General features: G+C 49.4%; 2 protein-coding genes across 3 annotated transcripts in view; both read left to right on the top strand.

The window, feature by feature from the left end:
* The window catches only part of LOC147084201 (uncharacterized), a 270376-nt gene that overhangs the window by 39881 nt on the left and 205894 nt on the right, over positions 1-24601 (top strand). The gene's annotated exons all lie outside the window — the stretch shown is intronic.
* LOC147084204 (uncharacterized) lies at positions 3504-24430 on the top strand. Its single transcript, XM_085979456.1, has 2 exons — positions 3504-3695; positions 23232-24430. Exon 2 carries the CDS (start codon positions 23435-23437, stop codon positions 24173-24175), a length of 741 nt encoding a protein of 246 aa, XP_085835582.1. The 5' UTR covers positions 3504-3695; positions 23232-23434; the 3' UTR covers positions 24176-24430.

Raw genomic sequence — 24601 nt, 5'->3', positions numbered from 1 at the left:
TGACAGGTCTGGACAAATTAGATGCAGGTAGAATGTTCCTGATGGTCGGAGAGTCCAGAACCAGGGGTCACAGTCTAAGGATAAGGGGTAAGCCATTTAGGATAGAGATGAGGAAGAATTTCTTCACCCAGAGAGTGGTGAACCTGTGGAATTCTCTACCACAGAAGGCGGTTGAGGCCAAGTCTTTAAATATATTCAAGAAGGAGTTAGATATATTTCTTAGAGCTAAAGGTATCAAGGGATATGGGGAGAAGGCAGGGACCGGGTACTGAGTTTGGATGATCAGCCATGATCTCATTGAATGGCGGAGCAGGCTCGAGGGGCCGAATGGCCTACTCCTGCTCCTATCTTCTATGTTTCTATGTAAACGGAGCAAGCTTGGGGTTTGATGTGGTAGAAGGCGAACGAGATGAGAACGGAAATAATCTAGAGTAAGAAAAGGCCCAAAAATTAAACAGTCTGGAACAGAACATCAATTCATCTCTTATCATGGAGAAATCAAATATTTGACACACTGTGTTTGAAACAAAGCTTATTTATTCACTGAAATAACAACAGAAAATGCTGGAAATACCCAGCAGGCCAGGCAGCATCCGTGGAGAGAGAAACAGAGTTAACGTTTCAGGTCTGGGACCCTTCATCAGAACTGGAAAAAGCTGGAGATGTAACAGATATTGCTAAGGTAAGAGGCAGGAAAGTTATCCTGGGTGGATCTGAAACAGGAAGGGTGGAAGTTCAGTTGGAATCCATGTGGAATAAGTTGGAACCGGAGACAGTTGCTGAGGAAAGAGATGTGGCTGTGAAACCGAGTCTTGGAAAATGTTGCAAATGGGGATGGCAAAATCATACAGCATGAAAAATGGGAGTAAGGGTTCAAGTCTGAAATTGTTGAACTCAATGTTGAATCCAGAAGGCTGTAAAGTGCCTAATCGAAAGATGAGGTGCTGTTCCTCGAGCTTTATTTATTCACTATTTAAACAGAATATTAGTCTCCAGCGCAGATACAGGGGTTATTAAGATCAGCAGAAACAAACCATGACTACTAGAATGAACATGGTTCAGTCCTCAATCTGATCACAGTAAATCATGTTCCATTCACTAATCTGGTCTTTTACCCAGCATTCCCCGTGGTGGACCACGTGCCGCACCCAGACTACAAGAGCCCAGCGCGCAGGCGCGGGAGGGGCCGGTATATTGAGCATGCGCAGTGCGTTACTGGAGCTGGAGAGGGGCTGAAACCGGGAGGGCGATGGTGCAGCGGGTAAGAATCGCAACGGAGGGGTGTAATGGACCGGTAGGTGGGTGGGGAGGCTTCATAAACAACTTGTGCAGGAGGCAAGCCCCGAATAATAACCTGAAGATCCCGTGTTTGCAGTTGCGGGGATTTCTTCCCCTTACAGGCCCAGGTTAACGGCAGCCATCTTTGTAAAGGTGGACGGAAAGTTTCAGTGCGACGTCACCCTATGCCTGAGACAAAGAGCCTTGTGTCCAATGCGGGGAATAAAGGCCCACAGCCTCACCGGGCCCTGAACAAGGGACTGGAGAAACTCGCTGCCCTGCGGATCAGACAATCAGCCGGCGCTAGTCCCGCCCCTCGGCCTCCCCGATTGGTTGGAGGACCCGCCGCCGGCTCGCTCCTCCAGCCCCGCCCACTGGGTGCCGCAAGCCCCGCCCCTCGGGCTCCCCGATTGGTTGGAGGACCCGCCGCCGGCTCGCTCCTCCAGCCCCGCCCACTGGGTGTCGCTAGTCCCGTCCCTCGGGCTCCCCGATTGGTTGGAGGGCCCGCCGCCGGCTCGCTCCTCCAGCCCCGCCCACTGGGTGCTGATAGTCCCGCCCCTCGGGCTCCCCGATTGGTTGGAGGACCCGCCGCCGGCTCGCTCCTCCAGCCCCGCCTCGCTCGCTCCCTATTGGTCGGAAGCTGCCATCAATCAGGCCGCGGGCCCGGGTGACGTGTCCCCGAGGAGATCACGTGCACCGTCCAAGTGCCGCCGCTCGGTCCGGGGCCTCGCGGATTCTGAGGTTTTTCTATTTCTCTCGATTCTCTCCCGATCCACCCCACCCCATTCTCCACCCAATCGGAGCGGAGAAAACTCACTTCGCGTCACCGATCGCGACTCTGGAACCGACACCGAGGCCTTTCCCCGGAATGGCCCCACGCCGACTCCGTCCGGTAGGATCCGAGTGCGCAGGCGCAGCTCCGAGTGGGGGAGGGGGGTTGGTCTCCTCTGGGCATGCGCGGTCATTACCCTTGGTGACCGGGAGGGGTCGCTGTGCCGGACTCGGCCCAAACCGCCGCTCCATGTGCGCTTGCGTGGACTCTCGTCTGTCAATCAACCAACCGCCAGAAGAGGTCGCTGGTGAGACCAGTGAAGAAAGAAAGACTTGCCTTTATATAGCGCCTTTCACCACCACCGGACGTCCCAAAGTACTTTACAGCCAATGAAGTACTTTTGCAGTGTAGTCACTGTTGTAATGTAGGAAATGCGGCAGTCAATTAGCGCACAGCAAGCTCCCACAAACAGCAATGTGATAATGACCAGATAATCTATCATTTTTTTATGTTGATTGAGGGATAAACATTGGCTCGGACACTGGGGATAATTCCCCTGCTCTTTCCCACATTACAACAGTGACTACTTCATTGTAGTACTTCATTGGCTGTAAAGCACTTTAGGATATCTGGTGGCACTATATAAATGCAAGTCTTTCTTTCCTGAAATAATGCCATGGGATCTTTTACATCCACCTGAGAGAGCAAACAGGGCCTCAATTTAACATCTCATCAGAAAGACCGCACCTCCGACAGTGCCGCACTCCCTCAGCACTGCACTGGAGTGTCAGCCTGGATTTTTGTGCTCAAGTCTCTGGAGTGGGACTATGAACCCACAACTTTCTGACTCCGAGGCGAGAGTGCTGCCCACTGAGCCACTGGCTGACACTAAAGAGCAAGCAGTTCTGACGAATGGTCATCGACCTGAAACGTTAACTCTGTTTCTCTCTTCACAGATGCTGCCTGACCTGCTGAGTATTTCCAGCATTTTCTGTTTTTATTAAAGAAACGAGGGAGTGATTGCTGACAGGAAGAATGTTGGGTCATCCTGCGCATGCGCACCTCCCTGGCGGCTGAGGCGAAACACCGACTCGCCACCACCTGAGCCGCTCACGCGTACCAGATGTTGCGGCTCCGCATGCACGCCCGATGTTCCAACCGTGGGGTTTTGTGTGCTGAGCATGTGTGTTGTGGACCGATCGGGACGGGCGATTGTAGAGCAGGAGGGAGAGCGCGGGGCCATGAGCACATGCGCGGGACTCAGAGTCAACAGAGCACTTTCTGCAGAGCCGGGGCCTTGTGGGTATTACAGCCGCCATTATTGCTGATCTTTTCAACCAACCTGTGCAGCAGCTGGGGCCTGAAAATCAGCTTCACTGCCCCTAGGTTCGGAAAGGGGAAAATTAAACAACAGTTTGCCTCTGATCCTTTTCTGATCTCAATTTACAGGGTTATAGAAGTGGAGCAGTTACAGGCGGGAAGCTCAGACCAAACATCACGTCAAGATCTGACAGAGTCGCTGGATTCATCAGGACCTGAATATCATCGGCCTTTGCACATGGAAGGAGAGAGCAGGGATCGCAACGCAGACAAACCGCACACGTGTTCAGTGTGTGGACGCGGATTCAGCCGATCGCCTGACCTGGTGAGACACGTGCACCGTCACACCGGGGAGAAACCGGGTAAAGGTGGGGATGGCGGGAAGGGCTTCAGTTCCCTGTCTGCATTGGAAGTTCAACGGGGCAGTCACACCAGGGACAGTCTGTTCACCTGCTCCGTGTGTGGAAAGGGATTTGTTTGTTCATCCCACCTGCAAACACACCAGCGAGTTCACACTGAGGAGAGACCATTTCAGTGTCCTGACTGTGGGAAGAGCTTTAAAAGCGCTCGGTATCTGAAGGGACACCAGGGAGTTCACACTGATGAGAGACCATTTCAATGTTCTGACTGTGGGAAGAGCTTTAAAAGCCCCAAGGTACTAAAGCTACACCAACTTGTCCACACTGATGAGAGACCATTTCAATGTTCTGACTGTGGGAAGAGCTTTAAAAGCCCCGGGGAACTAAAGCTACACCAACTTGTCCACACTGATGAGAGACCATTTCAATGTTCTGACTGTGGGAAGAGCTTTAAAAGCGCTCGGTATCTGAAGGGACACCAGGAAGTTCACACTGATGGGAGACCATTTCAGTGTCCTAACTGTGGGAAGAGCTTTAAAAGCCCCGGGGAACTAAAGCTACACCAACTTGTCCACACTGATGAGAGACCATTTCAATGTTCTGACTGTGGGAAGAGCTTTAAAAGCGCTCGGTATCTGAAGGGACACCAGGGAGTTCACACTGATGGGAGACCATTTCAGTGTCCTAACTGTGGGAAGAGCTTTAAAAGCCCCGGGGAACTAAAGCAACACCAACTTATTCACACTGACGAGAGACCCTTTAAATGTTCTGACTGTGGGAAGAGCTTTAAAAGCCCCCAGGAGCTGAAGGGACACTGTCTCCTACACACTGGGGAGAGGCCGTTCACCTGCTCCGTGTGTGGGAAGGGATTCACTGATTCATCCCACCTGCTGGCACATCAGCGAGTTCACACTGACGAGAGACCCTTTAAATGTTCCGACTGTGGGATGAGCTTTAAAAGCTCCGGGGAGTTGAAGAGACACCAACACCTACACACTGGGGCGAGGCCATTCACCTGCTCTGTGTGTAGGAAGGGATTCATTCAGTCATTCCACCTGATGGTACATCAGCGAGTTCACACTGGGGAGAGACCGTTCACCTGCTCCGTGTGTGGGAAGGGATTCGCTCTGCCCTCCAGCCTGCTGAAACACCAGCGAGTTCACACTGACGAGAGACCCTTTCAATGTTCTGACTGTGGGAAGAGCTTTAAAAGCTCTGGGGAGCTGAAGGGGCACCAGCGAGTTCACACTAACGAGAGACCATTTAAATGTTCTGAGTGTGGGAAGAGTTTTAAAAGCTCCAAGGAGCTCAAGAAACACCAACACCTACACACTGGGGAGAGGCCGTTTACCTGCTCCATGTGTGGGAAGGGATTTGCTCGGTCATCCACCCTGCTGGTACATCAGCGAGTTCACACTGGGGAGAGACCATTCACCTGCTCTGTGTGTGGGAAGGGATTCACTCTGTCATCCCGCCTGCTGGTACACCAGCGAGTTCACACTGGGGAGAGACCGTTCACCTGCTCCGTGTGTGGGAAGGGATTCACTCAGTCATCCAGCCTGCTGACACATCAGCGAGTTCACACTGACGAGAGGCCCTTTAAATGTTCTGACTGTGGGAAGAGCTTTAAAAGCTCCAGGGACCTGAGGGTACACCAGCGAGTTCACACTAACGAGACACCCTTTAAATGTTCTGACTGTGGGAAGAGCTTTAAAAGCTCTGGGGAGCTGAAGGGGCACCAGCGAGTTCACACTGACGAGAGACCCTTTAAATGTTCTGACTGTGGGAAGAGCTTTAAAAGCTCCAGGGAGCTGAAGGGGCACCAGCGAGTTCACACTAACGAGAGACCCTTTAAATGTTCTGAGTGTGGGAAGAGTTTTAAAAGCTCCAGGGAGCTCAAGCTACACCAACACCTACACACTGGGGAGAGACCGTTCACTTGCTCCGTGTGTGGGAAGGGATTCACTCGGTCATCCAACCTGCTGATACATCAGCGAGTTCACACTGACGAGAGGCCCTTTAAATGTTCTGACTGTGGGAAGAGCTTTAAAAGCTCCGGGAAGTTGAAGAGACACCAGCGACTTCACACTGATCATAGAATCTAACAGCACAGAAGGAGGTGATTCGGCCCATCGTGTCTTTGAAAGAGCTGTCCAATTTAGTCCCACACCCCAGCTTTATCCCCAGAACTCTGCAAACTAGTCCTCTTCAAGGACTCGTCCAATTACTGTTTGAAAGTTCCTGTGGAACCTGATTCCAGCATCCTTTCAGATGGTGCGTTCCAGATCTTAACAACCCTCTGTATGAAAACAATTCTCCTCATTTCCCCTCTAGTTCTTTTAGCAACTATTTTAAATCTGTGACCTTTGGTTACCGACCCACTTGCCAAAGTGAACAGTTTCTCCCTACTTGCTCGATCAAATCCCCTCATCATTTTGAACATCTCTATTAGGTCTCCTCTTAACCTTCTCTGCTCTAAGGGGAACAATCCCAGCTTCTCCAATCTCTCCACATAACTGAAGTCCCTCATCCCTGGTACCATCCTGGTCAACCTCCTCTGCACCCTCTCCAAGGCCTTGACATCCTTCCTAAAGTGTGGTGCCCAGAACTGTACACAAGACTCCAGCTGAGGCCAAAACCCTGCAGCTGTACAAAACCCTGGTTAGACCACACCTGGAGCACTGTGAGCAGTTCTGGGCATCACACCTTAGGAAGGATATATTGGCCTTGGAGGGAGTGCAGCGTAGGTTTACCAGAATGATACCCGGACTTCAAGGGTTAAGTTACGAGGAGAGATTACACAAATTAGGGTTGTATTCCCTGGAATTTAGAAAGTTAAGGGGTGATCTGATCGAAGTTTTCAGGATATTAAGGGGAACAGATAGGGTAGATAGAGAGAAACTATTTCCGCTGGTTGGGGATTCTAGGACTGGGGGCATAGTCTAAAAATTAGAGCCAGACCTTTCAGGAGTGAAATTAGGAAACACTTCTACACACAAAGGGTGGTAGAGGTTTGGAACTCTCTTCCGCAAACAGCAATTGATGCTCGATCAATTGTTAATTTTCCATCTGAGATTGATAGGTTTTGTTACCCAAAGGTATTAAGGGATATGGGCCAAAGGCGGGTGTATGGAGTTAGGTCACAGATCAGCCATGATCTCATTGAATGGCGGAACAGGCTCGAGGGGCTGAATGGCCTCCTCCTGTCCTATGTTCCTAACTAGTGATTTGTAAAGGTTTAGTGTAACTTCCTTGTTTTTGTATTCAATGGCCCTATTTACAAAGCCAAGTATCCCATACGCTTTCTGAACCACCTCACCAACTTGCCGTGGCACTTTCAAAGACTTGTGAATATGGACCCCCAGGTCCCTCTGTTCTTGCACCCTCTCAAACTAGTCCCATTTAGATTATACGGCCTCTCCCTGTTGTTTCTCCCAAAGTGCATCACTTCACACTTATCCTCATTTAATGTCATCTGCCTTGTGTCTGCTCATTTCACAGTCTGTCTCTGTCCTTCTGAAGTCTGCTACTACTACACTCACAAAACTTGGCAACATAGTAAATAGTATCATCCGTAAACTTTGAAATTGTTCACCGATACCCAAGTCCAGGTCAGTTATATATAACAAGAAAAGCAATGGTCCTAATCCCGACCCCTGGGGGAGCCCACTGCATACCTCCCTCCAGTCAGAAAAACATCCCTCAGCACTGCTCACTGCCTCCTCTCCCTTAGCCAATTATATACCCAAATTACCATCAGCCCTTTAATTCCCTCTGCTTCTATTTTCAGAGTAAGGCCTAGAAATTGAGTTTTGGCGCTGCCAGGGCTTTAGCGCCGGAAGTTAGTGCCGGAGCTAAGTCGCGCTGGTCGGGCCCAAAATTCACTGGTTCTGCGCCCAAACGGCTGCCGGCGCTGCTGAAAGCTGTTAGCGCCTGAAAACTGGCGCTATGCGCTGAATTTCGGCGCTATTCCGGCGCTGCGGCGCCCGCTGCGGTGCGGCAGGTTCGGGAAGTGCAGGCCTCCTCCTTCCCTTAAGGAGGAGCTGCCTGCACCCGGCCGCGGCCCGCGATAATCTTATTAAAAATGAGCCCGGCACCTCGGACAAGTGCCGGGCTTGCTTCTGTTCCGGGGGGGGGGAAGTCCGGGGAGGGAGCTGCGGCCAGGCGGGCGGCCGCCGCGGGGCCTTTAATGCGCCGACGCAAACTTGTGCAAGGCACCTCTGCCAGAACGTTGCTTGCGGCTGCCACGGGCGAGGCGGCCGCAAGTCAATTTTGGCGCTGGGGCCCGTCACCACGGCAACCGGGACGCTGCGCACACCGATGACGTCATCGGTGCCGGCGCAGCGCTACCGGTCTACCGCGGCGGCAGGGCCCCAGGCAATTTAGGCGCCGGCGCCAATTGCAGCGCTAGGCCCTCTAGCGCCGCAAAATCGGCGCTAAGGGCACTGAATTTCTAGGCCAATGTCTCTTGTGGTATTTTATCAAATGCCTTTTGAAAGTCCATATATACAACATCTGCTGCACTACCTTCATCAACCCTCTGTTACTTCATCAGAGAACTCAATCAGGTTAATCAGACACGATTTACCTTTAACAAATCCATACTGGCTGCCCCTTATTAATCCATGCTTCTCCAAGTGAGAATTAATTTTGTCCTTGACAATGGTCTCTAGTCGTTCACCCACCACTGTAGGGGTCGCAAAATCCCCTCAGCCCCCGAAGATGGGGAAATATTAATCCACATCGTAGACGAAGACTTGTGTGATTTAAATTGTCTCTGGGTTGGACAATGTTTTAAAACATACCCAGAACCGCAAAAGGCTGCGTTTAAAAAGCTCGTAAGCTAGGCAGCACTTGGACACTGGAATCAAAGAACTTTGTGAAAATCGCACACTTTAAGATTGTACATTTTATTAAAAGATGTATACTTGAGTTTTGGACTGTTTAAATTGCCCAGGGCATAAAAATGGCTGAACAGACTTCATGGAAACAGAATTTTAAAAGGCAGCAGAAAAGGACAGACAGGCTGTTAGCATATGAAAAGCTCAGCGCTGCCCTGTAGTAAGTTTGAATGGAGACCGAGCTGTCAGTCACCCTGTGGTATTGGGTGGGTCCGGTAACCTACAAGCTGCTTGTTTACACTGGCTGATTCAAATGGGCCACTCCCCAATCATCGGACGGCAAGCACAATGGGTTGTTTACACACATCCATTCACTGAAATTGACTACTACGTGATGTCTCCATGTATGAATGGAGGAAGTTAAATGCCCTTCTCTTGTGTATTTGGACTTTTCGGAGCAAAATTGCGCACGGACCTTTTCGGCGCGAAAACAGCAGGGACTCCCAGGAAGTCCTCTGCCCCCTTTTTTGTCTCTTTTACTCTTTGGACTGCAGGTGAGCAAGACTTCTGACCCACTAGCAAGACAATCTAGGGAGAAGTAAAGGGGTGGTAATTTAAGGGAAATGTTGCTAAGATTGTAATGTTAACATTGTAGCCATTTATCCCTCATTTTTGCCGTCTACCTTCCCCTGTTAAGCAATTTTACTGTGATTACTTTGATCGTGTGGTGTAGTTTCTTTAGTTTTAATAAAATTTGACTTTCTTGCATCCAGGCTATTTGTCCGTTTTTAATATATCATTAATTATAAGTTCCTCCAGTCAGAAGTGGAGGTTTTTTTTTTAGCAATTGGAAACCGCTGATTGAAATTGGTCACAGTGCAATGGCAAAGGCTGCCTGACCAGGTAAATTACCGTAAACCAGGTAAAGGATGCCCACCTACAAATTGGCGACCGCGGCAGGACTGGAGGAAGTTTTAGATAGGATAAGTGGTCTGGATCTGGAGAAAGCATCAGCTCTTGCTTTTCTTGCTTTCAGTCTGTGGGTAGCCCTGCAGAAGTTAGCGGCAGCATGTAAGCTGACCTATTATAGTATAGGTGGCTGGGTTAAGAAGGGTGAGATGAGGGTGCGGGAGGAGGTTACAGAGGCCAAGAATCGGGAGTCAGAGTTTGAAAAATGCCAGGCGGAGGTAGAACGCCTCATAAGAGAGGTGAATGAGGCCAGAGATAGTGGGATGAGGGTGTGGGAAGGAAATGCATGCCTCACACTAGAGGTCACAAAATGCCAGGCAGAGATAGAGCGCCTTGTGCAGGAAGTCACAGAGGCTAGGGACAGTGAGATGAGGCTACAGGAGGAAAATGCACATCTCACCCAAGAAGCTAGCGAGGGCAAAAGCCACATGAGGCACAAGATAGAGTTCCTAAAGTGCCAAATTACAGAAGCAAAGAGTAACGAGATGAGACTGCTGGAAGAGAATGCCCGCCTCACCAGTAACAGAGCAGGAGGAAAAGGTTAGGGAGGTAAAGGCAGCTTATAAGCTGGCCTGCGACCAAAGATTTAGTGGAGCAGATCATACCCCATGTAACGGAAAGATAGAGAGTTTGGGTATGGAGTTATTAAGGACTAAAGGGATGGTATGTCTCATAAGTCCGAAGGGAAGTCCCGTCGGACAGTACCAGCAGCCCAAATCAAATCGCCCCACAGGCAGCACCCAGAACAGAGCTGGCTAGGGAATTAGAGATCCCAAGACCGCAGCCCACAGCTCCGAGTTTTGAGGAGCTCTGGCAGCAAGAAGGGGTGGACAATGGGGTGGTCGGAGAACGCCAGTAAGTCCCACTAGGCAGGCGGGGACCAGGACCAGTGTACCCACTCCAACAACGGAGGTACGGTCCGCCTGTGAACGATAATGACCATGGGGCTGTTCAGCATACCTATCTGGTACCCTATGATACCCAACAGCTCAGAGGCCTGGTGAAACATATTCCCCTGCTCTCCGAAAAGGGAAACCCTCAGTGCACTTCCAAGAGATAGAACAGGCAGCCTGTGTTAACGGCTGTGATGACGAAGAGAAAGCCAAGATGTTGCTTTTCTCTGTAGATAGTAAGCTCTATCAGACCCTTTCAGATGAGGCTAAGAGAGGGCAGAAGGGTTTTGAGGACCTAAAGGAGGAAACACTGGAAGCCATGGGTGTGAACGACAGCAGTCCGTTTGATCGCATAGGGAAAACTCTGCAGAAGGAAGGGAAGACACCACAGGCATTTGCAGACAGGCTGTGGCCAGTCTACAACAGCGCGTGTACAGGGGGACAAGATAGGGCACACCTGAACCAGCAGCAGCGGACCCAATGCCTTCGTTGCCTGGTGTCCAATTGCCTGCCCCAGATAAAAGCAAAGGCTGATACTTGGTTTGACCACCGAGACCCCCCTAGCAACTGAAGAGACTGCAATCCGGCAGCTCACAGTAACATATAGGAACGGTCGGAATAGTGGGAACCCCCAGCAAAAGGGTAAGGTCCACGAGGTTAAACCTGGGGCTCAAAACAAGAAAGAGTGGCGCCAGGAGGGGAGCCGCCCCTCCCAGAACAAGGTCACTTGTTCCAGGTGCGGGGAGGATGGCCACTGGCACAGGGATTGTGAAAAGCCTGGGAGAGATGATAAAGCCCGGACCCCCGAGGCCCAACTCAGAAGGCAGAGACAGAAACTCCTCCCGATACAGTCGAGTCCGTCATGGAGTTGATAAAATCTTTCCTCAGGGCCAATCAGGGAAAGGTAGCAGCCATCAGTGGTGCTGCAGCCCCCTCGCCCACCTCTGCCTCCCCACAATGACTGGAGCCCGCGCAGCCTGTCCGTCTGTGTAATCTCCGGTACGATGAATGGAAGAGACCGCTCGTACAGATGGAGGTAGAGAAGGTTACAGGGACTTATCTATTGGATACGGGGGCATCATGCACCGTGATCCATACGGATAATCCCACCACCTCACCTCTGTCTAACGGGGTTCCATACATACTATCAGGATTCACCGGTCAGGAGCAGGCGGGGGTAATTTATGGGCAGGCAGCAGACAGCATGGGGAAGCAGCATCGGAATAACCGGCCTCTGCTCGAGCCTAGCAAGAGCCACCAGTGGGAGATAGGAGACCTCATGATGGTAAGAAACTATGCCCAGGTGGGAAGTTTAGAGCCACTCTACATGGGACCCTATAGTATAGTTGATAGGGCCAGCCCCATGGTCTATGTAGTAAAACTACCCCGGTGCACAAAGTGGTTCCATGCCAACCAATGTAAATTGTATAAATCTGACCATACAAGTTCAAGTTCACAGGCTGTAAAGACAGGCGCTGTGGCTTGTTTCAAGGGAAAAGTTGTCCGGCCCACCAATTGGGACACTTCCCCCCCACAGTGGGACCTAAGTTTTGGCCAAAGTTTAAATTTGAACCAGTTATTTAGTTCAGAAACAGAGAAACCGCAGCCTGAGAGTAGAAATCTGCAGGCTGCTGCAAGTTCATTCGCAGAAAATCGCTTGGGGGGCTCCAGGGAGGAGCCGCCTTTTGAAGAGACTGCCTGCTCAAGCGTAGTCACCGGTCTGGAGACAGGAATTCCCCAGTCTTTTGAACGGCCTGTTCGCGCAGGTGCAGTTCCCCAGCCCGTGACCACAGCGGCTCCTCTTCAGTTTTCTCACGCAGGCGCAGTCGCCTGGTTAAAGGGACAAGCTTCCCAGCCCGCTTCTAGAGTGATTCCCCCTATAGTGTGGGACTCTGGGAGGAAGGGATAGCAATTCCTCTTGCAGGGGACATATGGAAGGAGCTGGTACCAGGTTTTGGACCTGGAGAGGAAGATTTTCAGCCACCAGCAGCGGGTGGTGAGGGGACACCTGCCCCCAGTACAGGAGTGGGTCGGGAAAAGGAGACAAACCCGGATTACTGGCAGGCTGCCAGGTATATTAAACAGTGCGGGCTGTTTGCATCAGGGGGAGAAGGTTCCCAGCCAGCTAGGGCTGTGACCCAGGCTCAGGGTCCGTCAGCCAAAGTTTCCCCCACAGAGACGCCCCTCAGACGGTCTCAGCGGGTCCACAAGCCCAAGATAAGATGGTCACCAGAGTACCTGCCACAAACAGCAATCTCCCGAGCCCGGGAGGAAACAGACCACAGAGGTCCCCAACTAGCAGCCATAAGCTGCCAGGGACAAGAAGCAGGAGGCAGTCCAGCTTTGCTGCAGGCAGCAGTAATCTGCGACAGTGACACCAGAGATTAACCTGGCCGTCTGGAGATGGGCGGCATTTGTATTATAGCTTTGTGTTAAGTTACCAATGTTTATAGCTTGCTTTTAAGGTGTTTAAATTTTAAGTTTAGAATGTAACTAGTAGTTTTGAGTTTAAATTCAAGGTTTAAGTTTATAAGTGTGCCAAATGCTTGTATTTTGGTCCGAGGCCAAGGGACCCGACCATGTCTCCACCTAAGACAGCAGGTCAGTGAGAGACCTGGCTGCATGTCCTTTTAAGTTCTTTTGCAGGAGAGTGGACAAAGGAGCAGCCCTGTTCGCCCAGCCCGAGCTGAGCATTGAATGAAGATATAGTTATACAGAATGTTGGGGATCACCTCGCCACTGGACGAATCTAGGAGGAGACCCCGCAGCGACCTTCGGGAGAAACCGGACAGGGTCTGGAGGAACCTGCCTATTCATCCTACGTGGAAGAGATGGCCCGAGCTGGGTGGGGCATGGCCCCAACCCAGCACTATCCTGACCGAATTTCACTTGCGGGAAACCTAGCTATTGAGGAGTCATGGTGGGGAAGTGCGGGCGCCTTGTCAGTTAGGGACGGGTTTCCACAGAAGCACGAGGCTTATCTGCTTTTATTGATGAATTTAAAAAGTCTCTATTAAAACCTGAGCCAGTGTGTTGTGAGCCAAAGAGCCTTGTGTCCAATGCGGGGAATAAAGGCCCACAGCCTCCCCGGGCCCTGAATAAGGGACTGGAGAAACTCGCTGCCCTGTGGATCAGACAATCAGCCGGCACTAGTCCTGCCCCTTGAGCTCCCGGATTGGTTGGAGGACTCGCCGCTGGCTCGCACCTCCAGCCCCGCCTACTGGGTGCCGCTAGTCCCACGCCTTGGGCTCCCCGATTGGTTGGAGGAACCGCCACCGGGTTGCTCCTCCAGCCCCGCCCACTGGGTGCCGCCATTCCTGCCCCTCGGGCTCCCCGATTGGTTGGAGGAACCGCCGCCGGCTCGCTCCTCCAACCCCGCCCCACTCGCTCCCTGTTGGTAGGAAGCTCCCATCAATCAGGCCCTGGGCTCGGGTCACGTGGCCCTCACCGACTTTACAAAGAAAGCCCCGCGCGGTCGCCGAGCGGAGATGCAGGTCGGTGGGAGCGGGGCCGGGAGATTAATAAACTGGGTAGGCCGCACCGCAGAGTTTATAAAGTTGGAGAATGGTCTCAGGCCCGAATGAGATCCAGCGGCCGAATGTGTTCCGCCGGATGGCAGCGGTGAGGCTTTTTCTCGGTGACAGGCCCGGGTTAGACGCCGCCATCTTGGTGGAGGAAAGACAGACCGGTTCCACCTGTAGCGCGGCGCATGTGCGGCCATCTTGGTACAGGAACAGAGAGTGGGCGGGGCTTCAGGGTCCCAGTGACCAGGAGAGACAATCATTGACTCATTGATTTTATTCTCACTCTGCACACAGCGGGTGTGGAACTGAAGGTTTCAGGGTCCCAGTGACCAAGAGGGACAATCATTGACTCATTGATTTTATTCTCACTCTGCACACAGCGGGTGGAGAACTGAAGGTTTCAGGGTCCCAGTGACCAGGAGAGACAATCATTGACTCATTGATTTTATTCTCACTCTGCACACAGCGGGTGTAGAACTGAAGGTTTCAGGGTCCCAGTGACCAGGAGAGACAATCATTGACTCATTGATTTTATTCTCACTCTGCACACAGCGGGTGTGGAACTGAAGGTTTTAGAGTCCCAGTGACCAGGAGAGACAATCATTGACTCATTGATTTTATTCTCACTCTGCACACAGCGGGTGTGGAACTGAAGGTTTCAGGGTCCCAGTGACCAGGAGAGACAATCATTGACTCATTGATTTTATTCTCACTCTGCACACAGCGGGTGTGGAACTGAACCCAACCAGAGTAGAGGGAGGGGGAAAACTGGGAGTGGAAGAAAGAAATGTTGGAGATGGTGCGATGGGTTTGGATTTCAGCACAGGGAGGAGGGAGAGTGTGTGGGACGGGGATTTACAGCTTTGGGGTTAAAATGTGTTATTTTGGTCATATTTCTAGATTTGCCATTTTCTGCCCACAGGGCAATCGCAGTGCACTGACCAACACCTCAGCTTGTCAGAATAGGGCAGGTGGAACCGAGCCAGAGGCAGCTCTGGGGCTTCATCTTCTGAGCATTGGGTTGGGAAAGAAGAATTCCATTGTTTATTGGGCCCTGGGCGAGCACTGCCCTCCCTCCCACAATTTTAATATTTTGATGCATCTGTCTATTTATATACTGGAAATGTTTTAATTGCTTTCATAGCAAAATGCATTTATTATTAAACCTCCACAGAAGCAACTGTGGTAACAATTGAATAAAACTCAGAGAGTTGTCGGGAGCTGGAACGCTCGACCTGAAAAGGTCATGAGCTGATTCCATCAATGAGTTTAAAAGGGAGTTGGGCGGGTACTTGAGGATGAGGATCTTACAGGGTTACGGACAACAAGCAGGGATGTGGGACTAAGCACGAGTGCTCTTTCTAAGAGACAGCACAGGCACGATGGGCCGAATGGCCTCCTTCGTGCTGTACGTTTCCATGATTCTATGAAAACTAACAGAACCAAACAATGAAATGATCTTCCTTCGTTATTGATAATTTCACTAAATTTCAACAGAGTTCTCTATACACCAACAACAATTTACATTTATATAGAGCTTTTAAAACATCTCAAGGCACTTTACAGTCGGGTAATGTGATGAAATAACTCTGTGTTCTGGCATTTGTATTGTCTGTTGTTGTTGTACTTGTTAATGTCTGGAATGTTCTCCAGGTGTAGCCACTAATGCTCCTCCCTAGCCCCGCCCCTCTGGATCCTTCCGGATTGGTGTGAGTCTTACTCATAAGGGCTGGGTCGGTGATGAATGATGGTTGCCCTGTGTTAACTCGATGCCATGTTCTTACTTAATAAAAGCCTTTAGTTTTAAGCTTTAACCTCTTGGATTCAGGCAGTTATTTGGCACATCAATTTTATTAAGTAACAATTTTTGCAAGATGGATCGATTTTTGAAACCAGAGCATCTGGATATCGATCCCCATTCGGCAGATGCGTTGAAGAAATTTACGCATTGGCTTTGATGTTTTGAACACTTCATCGCATCGTTCGATCCGACGGTTAACAAGTTGGGCCTTCTAACCAACTTGGTAAGTCATCAAACTTACTTTATAATTGAAGATATTACTACATATGAAGAGGCCCTCGCAGCCCTTAAGGCCCAGTACCTTAAGTCAGTTAATGAAGTATACGTCAGGTATCATTTGTCTACTCGCAGGCAATTACCCAAGGAATCCCTGGACGATTTCCTGCAGGGTCTTAAGGCTTTGGCTAAGGATTGCAACTATAAGGCTGTCTCTGCCATATTGTATCAGGAAGAAGCCATCCGCGATTCTTTCATATCTGGCCTCCGATCTAATTATATTTGACAGAGACTCCTCGAGAATGACTCATTAGTTTTAAAAACGGTCGTCGCTACTGCTCGATCATTCGATGTAGCCCAGAAGAATTTAGAAGTGTATGCATCAGCCCATGCATCTCTCTCAGCCTCGTGCGTTCCGAGTATGGAGGCATCCATAACACCAAAGGAGCCTCCACTTAATCCTATTGTTGCGGCTGTACCCCATGGGTCTATGTGTTATTTTTGTGGCCAATCTAAACACCCCAGGCAAAGATGCCCAGCCAGAGAGGCTACCTGTTTTAAATGTAAGAAACGGGGACATTTTCGTAAAATGTGTAAGGGTAATCCTGTACCCGATGTCTTCTCTGCTGCCGCCTATCGTTTTACTCTAGCCTCGGCAATGGTTGACCAGACCATACCATGTTCCTTGTCGAAATCTATGATGGACATCAAGATTAATGGTCGTCCTACTGGGTGTTTGATAGACTGTGGCAGTACTGAAAGTTTTATATACCCCAACCTTGTTAACTCCTGTTCATTGAAGGTGTATCCTACTCGAAGTGAAATCATGATGGCGTCCAAGTTCCTTACTTCGGAGGTAACTGGACATTGTAAAGTCACATTGACCATTAAGGATACAGAGTATAAGGACTTTAAACTCCTCATATTACCTCTGTTGTGTGTGAACTTAATTTTAGGCTTGGACTTCCAGTGTCAGCATGAGAGCGTCACCCTTAAGTATGGTGGATCCCAGCCTCCGCTCACAGTCTGCGGCCTTTCTACTTTAAAAATAAGTCCGCCTTCTTTGTTCGTGAACCTTGCTCATAATTGTAGAGTGATAGCGACTAAGAGTCGATGGTATAGTTCAGAAGATAAAAAATTTGTAAAAGAGGAAGTGGAAAGGCTCCAATGGGAGGGAATCATCGAACACAGTAATAGCCCATGGCGTGCCCAGGTGGTGGTGGTTAAAAGTAATGAAAAGGAAAGACTTGTGGTCGATTGTAGTCAGACTATAAACTTGTATACCCAATTAGATGCCTACCCTTTGCCTCGTATTTCTGAGATGGTGAACCAGATAGCTCAGTACCGCGTGTTCTCCACCATTGATTTAAAGTCTGCCTACCATCAACTCCCCATTAAAATAGAAGACTGACCTTATACGGCCTTCGAAGCTAATGGGCGCCTGTACCAATTCCTTAGGGTGCCCTTTGGAGTGACGAGTGGGGTATCCGTCTTCCAACGGGAGATGGATCATATGGTGGATGAATACGCATTGGAAGCAACATTCCCGTATCTGGACAATGTTACTATCTGTGGCCGCGACCAACGGGAGCATGATCAAAATCTCGTGAAGTTCCTAGAGACTGCAAAGAGGTTAAACCTGACCTACAACGAAAACAAGTGTACCTTCAATACTACATGTTTGTGTATTCTTGGTTGCGTTGTGGAGAATGGGGTAATTGGGCCAGATCCTGAAAGATTACGCCCACTTAAGGAATTATCTTTACCTCACACTGTAAAAGCTTTAAGAAGGTGTCTGGGATTCTTCTCGTACTATGCCCAGTGGGTGGCTAGCTACTCAGATAAAGTCCGACCTCATTATGTCGATGTCTTTTCTGCTATCGGTGGAAGCTCAGGAGGTTTTCTTTAATATCAAACGGGACATTGAGAAGGCAGTGGTATGTGCCGTGGATGAGAAGCTCCCTTTTCAAGTGGAAAGTGATGCATCTGATTTTGCGTTGGCAGCAACTCTTAACCAAGCTGGTAGACCAGTAGCTTTCTTCTCTCGTACATTGCAAGGACCAGAAGTTCGACATTCTTCAGTGGAAAAGGAGGCACAGGCAATTATCGAAGCAGTCAGGCATTGGAGACATTATCTCGCTGGCCAACATTTTACGCTTATTACTGACCAGCGATCTGTGGCCTTTATGTTCAATACTAAGCAGAGAGGCAAGATCAAAAATGATAAGATTTTAAGATGGCGAATAGAACTGTCAACATATGACTATGATATTCAGTACAGGCCTGGAGTATTCAATGAGCCATCGGATGCTTTGTCATGAGGAGTACGTGCTAGTCTAGGTATAGATAAGCTTCAAAGTCTCCATGATGCACTCTGCCACCCTGGGGTTACCAGAATGAACCACTTCATTAAGTCCCACAATCTACCCTATTCTATTGCGGAGGTCCGGACAATGAACAGAACCTGTTGTGTTTGTGCTGAATGCAAACCCCGCTTCTATAAGCCGTCCGAGCCAGCTCATCTTATTAAAGCAACTCGACCATTTGAGCGTTTGAGTCTCGATTTTAAAGGTCCCATTCCATCGAGCGACCGTAATGGGCCAGAAATTCCAGGCCAGAAGCGTGAGTGCGGTCGGCTTACTCACGCTTCTGGCTGTTGGAAATGCCGGCGTTCAGCATGAACAGCGCATGCGGGGAACGCCGGCATTTCCAGACCTCGAGCGCGTGCGGCTGCACAGGCAGCGCTTGCGCAGTGAACTTTGTGGATTTCATTCATGAAATCCGTGAGGTTAAGTCCTTAAAAGTTACACTGAAAAAAAGCAAGTGTAAAGTGGTTCATTGGCTGCGGAGGAAGATATATTTTATCGTGGAGCTTTTGAAATGCAATATTTTTGTTTGGGAAAGGGAGGGAAGTTATTTTAAGAAATTTTAAGTAAGTTTTAAAGTTAAAATTTTTTTTTTTTTAAAGCTTTTTCAGAACGGTAGGTAGAAGGAGCAATTGTGGCTGTGTGAATGGAATGTGAGAATGAGTTATGTATGTATGTCCACATATATTCCTTTACGTATATGTATGTATTTTTTATATTCCTTTACTATGAATGTATGTTTTTAATTATGATTTTCCAATAAGTTACTTTCTCTGAAAGTCATAATTAAATAATACATTCATACACATAAGTAAAGGAATATATACATAACACGCAAAGGAATATATACAGACATACATACTTTCAGAAGCTCCACGATAAGAACTATCTTCCTCCGCAGCCTCTGTAGCAACTGTACCCATGCTTTTTTCATGTGTAAGTTGTAATGACTGGACCTCACTGAAAGCATTAATGAAAGCGGCGAATTATACTGCGCACGCGCTGCCTGTGCAGTCGCACGCATTCTGCCTCTGAACCCCTTCGTTCAGAGGACAGGAAATGCCGGTTTTCCCCACATGCACTGTGCATGCTGAAAACCGGCATTTCATCCGGCCAGATGCGTAAGTACCCCGACCGTACTAGCGCATTTGGAAGGGAATTATTGGGCCAACATTTTACATGTCAATAAAATAAAAAATTTAACACTTGCACGACTTGCCCCCTCGCATCTGCGACTGAGGGTCCAAGGAGGTGCATTGCGCAAGAGGTCATCATCGCACGTATCCTCACACTGTTCCCTTTGGGGAACTGTATGAAGTGGTGGAAGGATTTATGGCCGTGATTAACGCTCATTCCGTGACCGTAACCATCTTTGAACCAACCATTAGGGTGGTTAGTCCTATGGCGGGAGGGTTTTACGGGCTCCCACAACCCATCTGAGGGGGGGGGCCACCAACACCCACGGACGCAAGTATCCCGCTGGATGTCCACCCAGAATTTAAAGTTGGAGCTCCGACTCCACTTGCCGGGACTGTCTGGAGTGGGGTTCAAAACCCTACTCCTTCTGGCCCAACGGTGGGGATGCTTACTGCTACGCAAAAGGCCCACTCCGCACAAAAGGTGACACCCATACGTTTCCTGCGCCTTTTCCCTCCCCGTGACTGGAGCCCTATGCTGCCATTTCACGTAGCTAATCGGGTTGGGCGTTTGTCATAGCGGTAGGATCCCCGCCGCTGGGCCAGATCAGGGTAGGGTTTCGAACCCCGCTCCAGACAGTCCCGGCAAGTGGAGTCGGAGCTCCGGCTCTAAATTCTGGGTTGACATCCAGTGGGATATTTGCGTCCGTGGGTGTGGGTGGCCCCCCCTCCTTGTATAGCTTGTGGGAGCCCGTAAAACCCTCCCGCCATAGGACTAACCGCCCTAATGGCTGGTTCAAAGATGGTTACGGTCACGGAATGAGCGTTAATCACGGCCATAAATCCTTCCACCACTTCATACAGTTCCCCAAAGGGAACAGTGTGAAGACACGTATGACGACGACATTGCTAAATAAATAAATGGAATTTAAAAAATTCTTTTAGGGCTTTTAAAAGTCTTTAAATTGCTTTAATTCTCTTTAAAACTACTTCAGATTACTCAAAATAATGTAAACATTTAAAAAAGTTTATAAAAGTTACCAAAATCTTCAAAAAACTTCCAAAAACCTATTTAAACTGCTGCTTTGCATGTAAAAAAGCAAAGCAGCTTGACAGAAACATTGGGGGCGTGTCCAGTGAAACTGAGACCTCAAGGGGCGTGTCTCACTTACACTGCACGCTCCTGGGTCCACGCTGGCTGCACTCCTGGGCGGCGTGACGTCATACGCTGCCCGGGAATGTGCTTTCAATTTCTCCAAGTTCAGGCGTCCCAGAAGCTGATCGGCAGGAGCGCGGGGTAAGTGCAAATACGGGGCTTGCACGCGCTGCAAGCCCCGTTCTGGAATTTCTGGCCCAATGTCTATTTTCTTAATATAATAGACGAGTACTCTCGGTTCCCTTTTGTTATCCCCTGTCTGGATGTGACCAGTGCTGTTGTAATTAAATGCCTCTGCCAACTGTTTTCCTTGTTTGGCATGCCTAACTATATACATAGTGATAGGGGTTCTGCCTTTATGAGCGAAGAATTGCGACAGTTTTTGCTATCGAAAGGGATTGCAACGAGTAGAACTATCAGCTATAACCCTCGTGGTAATGGTCAGGTCGAGAAAGAAAATGTGACAGTGTGGAAGGCTATCATACGGTCTCTGAAGTCGCGAGGCCTGCCGACCTCTCGCTGGCAGGATGTCCTGCCAGACATGCTGCATTCCATAAGGTCTCTTTTGTGTACAGCGACGAATGCCCCCCTCATGAAAGGATGTTTAGCTTTCCAAGAAAAGCTACCAATGGAGTACTGTTACCCACGTGGTTGACGACCACAAGCCCTGTGCTGTTGCGCAGACATGTGAGAGGCCACAAGACTGATCCACTGGTGGAGGAAGTACAACTCCTCCATGCTAATCCCCAGTATGCGTACATTCAATATCCGGATGGGTGAGAGGATACAGTCTCTCTTAAAGATCTTGCACCTGCTGGAGCTTGAAAAGAGTTCAACTCTGAGAGTAGAGTTTTCAATCGTGGTATTGGACTTTCAGAGACACAAACCCTCAGTGTGGAAAACACTGATGATTTGGGAATTTGAATGAACCGGAGTTAGTACCCTGGGAGGAGCCTCAGCAAGAGTTACGTCATTCCCAGAGGACTATCAGACCTCCTGACAGACTGAATCTATAGCAGGAGGTGAATGTGATGAAATAACTCTGTGTTCTGGCATTTGTATTGTCTGTTGTTGTTGTACTTGTTAATGTCTGGAATGTTCTACAGGTGTAGCCACTAATGCTCCTCCCTAGCCCCGCCCCTCTGGATCCTTCCGGATTTGTGTGAGTCTTACTCATAAGGGCTGGGTCAGTGATGAATGATGGTTGCCCTGTGTTAACTCGATGCCATGTTCTTACTTAATAAAAGCCTTTAGTTTTAAGCTTTAACCTCTTGGATTCAGGCAGTTATTTGGCACATCATGTAATAAGACAATAATCAACACACATATTTTGTTTGTGATCCAGTGCACTGACACAAAGGGCTAGATTTTCAGGTGCTTGCGCCAGCAGTTAGCGCCTTAAGAGAAGTGATTTTTGGGCGCTATGCGTGTAGCGCCCGGGCGCAGCGCAGTTTGCGCCCCGCCCCAAATTAAGTTGCCCGTTAGCGCCGGCGCAAAGTTTAGCGGCCGCCCGGATGCGCGCGCAGAAAATGACGTCACATCCTCGTGCAACGCCCTTTGGCCGCCCCGAATCCAAACTTCAGTCGGACCGCCCCATTGTGCGGCTGGCGGCCAGAGCGTTTGTAAAATGGAACGCAACACACCCTGGGGAGCGCAAATTAAAGGGCACTCCTCCTGCACTATAAAAGGCAGTCTGCATGTGTTGTGTGGAAGGATCCAGTGTGTTGTTGTGAACGGTGTATTTATGTTTCCGGCCACCACCACCACCACCTCCTCCTCCTCCTCCTCCTCCTCCACCTCCACCTCCACCTCCTCCTCCACCTCCTCCTCCTCCTCCTGTTTTCGCCCGAGCTCGGGTGTTGCGCTCTGCACCGCCGGCTTAGCGCCTAAAGATAGTAGTGGAACGCCTCTTTTAGCGCTCCACCAACCTCTTAGGGCGAAGCCACTGAATTTCCGGCAACGGGGCGCTACTTTGGGGCGGGCGCTAACTTCGGGCGGGCGCTAAGGTTAGCGCCCCAAAACTGTCTATACTGAAAATCTAGCCCAAAGTTCCTTCACAACTGTAACAATTTTATTGCGGTTGCTGTGAAGGCTGCGCTCACTCTACTCGTACACCTGGTCTCCAAAGGAGGCAAAACAGGACTAATGCTGCCTCAGCTCTTTTTGATCAGAAAATATCAACTGTTTCGCCTCACCAGGAAATGCACAAAAGAGGCAGCAGTGCTGATTGGCTGCCCAGGGAAGTCCTATTTAGATTAAACGCCTTCACCCAGAGGGTGCTGAGAATGTGGAACTTGCTGCCACAGGGAATAGTTGAGGCGAAGAGCATGGATGTATTTAAGGGGAAGCTGGATAAACACATGGGAGAAAGGAATAGAAGGAGATGCTGATAGGGTGAGATGAAGAGAGATGGGAGGAGGCTCGTGTGGAGCATAAACACCACATGGACCAGTTGTGCCACTTGGCCTGTTTCTGTGCTGTACAATCTGTGTAATTCTATGTAATAAGAGAGGAGAGAATGTTCCATAGAAACTAGAATTATCTGTTCCAAATTTTAATCCTGAACTTACAGTGATGTCTTTTGTAAACTGCTTTTACAGGGAATATCGGCCTTTGAATGTGGAAGGAGAAATGTTTGCCTGTTCTGTCTGTGGGAAAAGATTTCGAAGATTGGTGTGACTGGAAAAGCACCGAGACACACACACCCGAGTGAGAGTGGAAAGAGCTTTAACCAGTTACACAGTCTGAAAAAACATCGCACCGTTCACAGCGGGGAGAAACCGTACACGTGTTGTGTGTGTGGATGAGGCTTCAACTGATTCAGCTCCATGTCCCAGCTGGAAACTCATCGATGCAGCAAGTTCACACCGGGGAGAGGCAATTCACCTGCTCCGAGTGTGGGAAGGGATTCACTAATTCATCCAACCTACTGATACACCAGCACATTCACACTGGGGAGAGACCGTTCACCTGCTCCATGTGTGAGGACGGATTCACTAATTCATCCAACCTGCTGATAAACCAGCACATTCACACTGGGGAGAGACCATTCACCTGCTCCGTGTGTGAGAAGGGATTCACGAATTCATCCAACCTGCTGATACACCAGCACATTCACACTGGGGAGAGACCGTTCACCTGCTCTGTGTGTGAGAAGGGATTCACTAATTCCTCTGACCTTCTGAGACACCAGCACATTCACACTGGGGAGAGGCCATTCACCTGCTCCGTGTGTGGGATGGGATTCAATCAGTCATCCAACCTGCTGACACACCTGAGAGCTCACACTGGGGTGAGGCCGTTTACCTGCTCTGTGTGTGGGAAGGGATTCACTCAGTCCTCCAACCTGCTGACACACCAGCGAGTTCACACCGGGGAGAGGCCGTTCACCTGCTCATTGTGTGAGAAGGGATTCAATCAGTCATCCAACCTGCTGGCACACCAGCGAGTTCATGCTGGGGAGAGGCCGTTCACCTGCTCAGTGTGTGAGAAGGGATTCAATCAGTCATCCAACCTGCTGAGACACCAGCAATTTGACAAGTGACTGCAGAGGTTCGATTCTGCTGTTATTGCTGCTGTTAGTCACATCCAGGACTGAACCATGTTCATTCTGACAGTTGGGGTTTGTTTCTGCTGATGTTAATAACCCCTATAACTGGGCTGGATTTTAATATTCTGGATATATAGCTGATTGAGTTGTCGGGGCAACAGTGTCCCTTTAAGTACTGCTGTCTGATCTTTCCCCTTAATTTCTGATGTGTGTCCCTGAAATATTTTACAATAAAATTATGAACTTTTACTTCAATTGTATATTAATCTTTGCTATAAAATCTACAATTCATTGTCTGAAAGATTCCATTGATTATCATCTCCAATTAGAAAGTGCTGATTAATCCTCGCTGACAACTCTTACTGACTTACACATTACACACAGTGGCACCTCCATTATCCACCAGAAAGAAGGGGAATG

Source organism: Somniosus microcephalus, unplaced genomic scaffold (genome assembly GCF_052327205.1).
Source record: "Somniosus microcephalus isolate GS21.2 unplaced genomic scaffold, FLI_Smic_1.0 unresolved_chr9, whole genome shotgun sequence".
In the NCBI taxonomy this organism is placed as follows: domain Eukaryota; kingdom Metazoa; phylum Chordata; class Chondrichthyes; order Squaliformes; family Somniosidae; genus Somniosus; species Somniosus microcephalus.
This window is presented reverse-complemented; position numbering and strand designations above follow the sequence as displayed.

Excerpts from the sequence above, each read along its gene's own strand:
- LOC147084204 (XM_085979456.1), top strand. The coding sequence starts at position 23,435 with ATGAGGCTTCAACTGATTCAGCTCCATGTCCCAGCTGGAAACTCATCG.